At 63.2% G+C, this 4,340-nt stretch overlaps 1 protein-coding gene across 1 annotated transcript in view; it reads left to right on the top strand.

The window, feature by feature from the left end:
* Positions 1-1,994: 1,994 nt before the first annotated feature.
* JOSD2 (Josephin domain containing 2) overlaps positions 1,995-4,340 on the top strand; it is a gene marked incomplete at its 5' end in the record, with an annotated part of 8,947 nt that continues 6,601 nt past the window's right edge. Inside the window, one exon of the mRNA XM_080361664.1 lies at positions 1,995-2,056. Coding sequence (XP_080217790.1) covers positions 1,995-2,056 — 62 coding nt within the window. The remainder of the gene's footprint in view (positions 2,057-4,340) is intronic.

The following is a 4,340-nucleotide window of genomic DNA, read 5'->3' as shown; positions in this document are numbered from 1 at the left end:
CCCAGTCCATCCCAGTCCCCCCCCAGTCCACCCCAGTCCATTCCAGTCCATCCCAGTCCCTCCCAGTCCATCCCAGTCCACCTCAGTCCATTCCAGTCCATCCCAGTCCCTCCCAGTCCATCCCAGTCCACCCCAGTCCATCCCAGTCCCCCCCTAGTCCACCCCAGTTCATCCCATTCCATCCCTGTCCATCCCAGTCCCCCCAGTCCATCCCAGTCCCCCCAGTCCCCATTCCCGTGCGCACCCACGACGCGCAGGCGCACGGTGGCGGCGTCCTCCATGTTCTCGATGCGGATGGCCAGCCGGTACTGCCCCAGTGCTCCCAGTGCATCCCAGTCCATCCCAGTCCATCCCAGTCCACCTCAGTCCCCCCCCAGTCCATCCATCCCAGTCCATCCCAGTCCACCCCAGTCCATTCCAGTCCATCCCATTCCCCCCAGTCCATTCCAGTCCACCCCAGTCCATCCCAGTCCATCTGAGTCCATCCCAGTCCCTTCAATCCACCCCAGTCCACCCCAGTCCACCCCAGTCCATCCCAGTCCACCCCAGTCCATCCCAGTCCATCCCAGTCCACCCCAGTCCCCCCAGTCCCCATCCCCACGCGCACCCACGACGCGCAGGCGCACGGTGGCGGCGTCCTCCATGTTCTCGATGCGGATGGCCAGCCGGTACTCCCCCGAGTGGTGCCGCGCGGCGGTGCGGATGAAGAACACCGTGTCCTGCTCCGAGTTGCGCACGTGCACGTCGCTCCCCAGCGCCTCCCCGCCCTTCGTCCAGCTCACCTGCGGCCGCGGCTTCCCCTGCGGCGGCACCGGCACTGTGGGGCGGCCCTAGAGCGCTATGGGGCGCCCTAGAGCATGGGAGGTGGCCTGGAGAGCTTGGCTGCCCTAGAGTGCCATGGGGAGATCTAGAGTGCCATGGGGAGGTCTAGAGCACCATGGGGAGATCTAGAGTGCCATGGGATGCCCTATAGAGCTTGGGCTGCCCTAGAGCGCCATGGGGAGATCTAGAGTGCCATGGGGTGACCTAGTGAGCCATGGGGAGATCTAGAGCGCCATGGGGTGACCTAGAGAGTCATGGGGTGCCCTATAGAGCTTGGGCTGCCCTAGAGTGCCATGGGGTGCCCTACAGCACGGGAGGTGACCTAGAGTGCCACGGGGTGCCCTATAGTGCCATAGGGAGATATAGAGTGCCATGGGGAGACCTAGAGCGCCATGGGGAGATCTAGAGTGCCATGGGGAGACCTAGAGCACCATGAGGTGACCTAGAGCGCCATGGGGTGACCTAGAGTGCCATGGGGAGTTCTAGAGCACCATGGGGTGACCTAGAGTGCCACGGGGTGCCCTATAGTGCCATAGGGAGATATAGAGTGCCATGGGGAGACCTAGAGCACCATGAGGTGACCTAGAGCGCCATGGGGTGACCTAGAGTGCCATGGGGAGTTCTAGAGCACCATGGGGAGTTCTAGAGCACCATGGGGTGACCTAGAGTGCCACGGAGTGCCCTATAGTGCCATAGGGAGATATAGAGTGCCATGGGGAGACCTAGAGCACCATGGGGAGTTCTAGAGCACCATGGGGTGACCTAGAGCGCCATGGGGAGTTCTAGAGCACCATGGGGGAGTTCTAGAGCACCATAGGGAGACCTAGAGCACCATGGGGTGACCCTAGAGCGCCATGGGCTGCCCTATAGCGCCATGGGCTGCCCTTATAGCGCCATGGGGTGCCCCAGAGCCCCCTGTAGCCCCCTGGTACCACGAGCCGCCCCGTCCCCGCCGTGGGGCCGCCCCCCCGGCTCACCTGGAAGGGGATGACGAGGTTGACCTGCTCGCCCACCTTGCGCACGTACGTCTGGCGCAGCTGCCGCGGCAGCCGGATCTTGGGCCGCTCTGGTTGGGGGGGCACAGACACAACCGTAGAGGCGGAGGAGCCGTGGGGCTGCCCCACACCCCCGCCTCCTCCTGCCCCACGGAGGACCCACACACCATCTCGCGGATGGTGACGGGCTGGGCAGCTGCTCCCAGAGCTCCCGGCACAGTGCTCCCCGTGCTCCCAGTGCATCCCAGTGCATCCCAGTGCATCCCAGTGCATCCCAGTGCATCCCAGTGCATCTCAGCCCATCCCAGTGCATCCCAGTTGCTCCCAGTGCATCCCAGTGCTCCTAGTGCTCCCAGTGCATCCCAGTGCTCCCAGTGCATCCCAGTGCATCCCAGTGCATCTCAGCCCATCCCAGTGCATCCCAGTGCTCCCAGTGCTCCCAGTGCATCCCAGTGCTCCCAGTGCTCCCAGTGCTCCCAGTGCATCCCAGTGCATCCCAGCCCTCCCAGTGCATCCCAGTGCATCCCAGTGCTCCCAGTGCTCCCAGTGCTCCCAGTGCATCCCAGTGCATCCCAGTGCTGCCAGTGTTCCCAGTGCTCCCCGTGCTCCCAGTGCATCCCAGTGCATTCCAGTGCATCCCAGTGCTCCCAGTGCTCCCAGTGCATCCCAGTGCATCCCAGTTCTCCCAGTGCATCCCAGTGCAACCCAGTGCATCCCAGTGCTCCCAGTGCATCTCAGCCCATCCCAGTGCATCCCAGTGCTCCTAGTGCTCCCAGTGCATCCCAGTGCATCCCAGTGCTCCCAGTGCTCCCAGTACATCCCAGTGCATCCCAGTGCTCCCAGTGCTCCCAGTGCTCCCAGTGCTCCCAGTGCATCCCAGTGCATCCCAGTGCATCCAGTGCATTCCAGTGCATCCCAGTGCTCCTAGTGCTCCAGTGCATCCCAGTGCTCCCAGTGCTCCCAGTGCTCCCAGTGCTCCCAGTGCATCCCAGTGCATCCCAGTGCATCCCAGTGCATCTCAGCCCATCCCAGTGCATCCCAGTGCTCCCAGTGCATCCCAGTGCAACCCAGTGCATCCCAGTGCTCCCAGTGCTCCCAGTGCATCCCAGTGCATCCAGTTCTCCCAGTGCATCCAGTGCAACCCAGTGCATCCCAGTGCTCCCAGTGCTCCCAGTGCATCCCAGTGCTCCCAGTGCATCCCAGTGCAACCCAGTGCATCCCAGTGCTCCCAGTGCTCCCAGTGCTCCCAGTGCTCCCAGTGCATCCCAGTGCTCCCAGTGCATCCCAGTGCATCCCAGTGCTCCTAGTGCTCCCAGTGCATCCCAGTGCTCCAGTGCATCCCAGTGCAACCCAGTGCATCCCAGTGCTCTCAGTGCTCCCAGTGCTCCCAGTGCATCCAGTGCAACCCAGTGCATCCCAGTGCTCCCAGTGCATCCCAGTGCTCCTAGTGCTCCCAGTGCATCCCAGTGCTCCCAGTGCATCCAGTGCATCCCAGTGCTCCCAGTGCTCCCAGTGCTCCCAGTGCATCCCAGTGCTCCTAGTGCATCCCAGTGCATCCCAGTGCATCCCAGTGCTGCCAGTGCTCCCAGTGCATCCCAGTGCATCCCAGTGCTCCCAGTGCATCCCAGTGCGTCCCAGTGCTCCCAGTGCTCCCAGTGCTCCCAGTGCTCCTAGTGCTCCCAGTGCATCCCAGTGCTCCCAGTGCATCCCAGTGCATCCCAGTGCTGCCAGTGCTCCAGTGCTCCCAATGCTCCCAGTGCATCCCAGTGCATCCAGTGCATCCCAGTGCATCTCAGCCCATCCCAGTGCATCCCAGTGCTCCCAGTGCATCCCAGTGCTCCTAGTGCTCCCAGTGCATCCCAGTGCTCCCAGTGCTCCCAGTGCTCCCAGTGCTCCCAGTGCATCCCAGTGCATTCCAGTGCTGCCAGTGCTCCCAGTGCATCCCAGTGCATCCCAGTGCTCCCAGTGCATCCCAGTGCAACCCAGTGCATCCCAGTGCTCCCAGTGCTCCTAGTGCATCCCAGTGCATCCCAGTTCTCCCAGTGCATCCCAGTGCAACCCAGTGCATCCCAGTGCTCCCAGTGCTCCCAGTGCATCCCAGTGCTCCCAGTGCATCCCAGTGCATCCCAGTGCTGCCAGTGCTCCCAGTGCTCCCAGTGCTCCCAGTGCATCCCAGTGCATCCTAGTGCTCCCAGTGCATCCCAGTGCAACCCAGTGCATCCCAGTGCTCCCAGTGCATCCCAGCCTATCCCAGTCCATCCCAGTCCCTCCCAGTCCCCTCAATCCATCCCAGTCCATCCCAGTCCCCTCAGCCCATCCCAGTCCATCCCAGTCCATCCCAGTGCATCCCAGTCCATCCCAGTCCATCCCAGTGCTCCTTGTCCACCCCAGTCCATCCCAGTCCCCCCAGTCCCCCCAGTCCCTCCCAGTCCCCCCAGTCCCTCCCAGTCCATCCCAGTCCCTCCCAGTCCATCCCAGTCCCCTCAGTCCATCCCAGTCCATCCCAGTGCATCCCAGTGCATC

This window comes from Nesoenas mayeri, assembly GCF_963082525.1.
Source record: "Nesoenas mayeri genome assembly, chromosome: 36".
NCBI classification, from domain to species: Eukaryota; Metazoa; Chordata; class Aves; order Columbiformes; family Columbidae; genus Nesoenas; species Nesoenas mayeri.
Note: the sequence above shows the minus strand (reverse complement) of the source record. Positions and strands in the feature narration are given on the sequence as shown.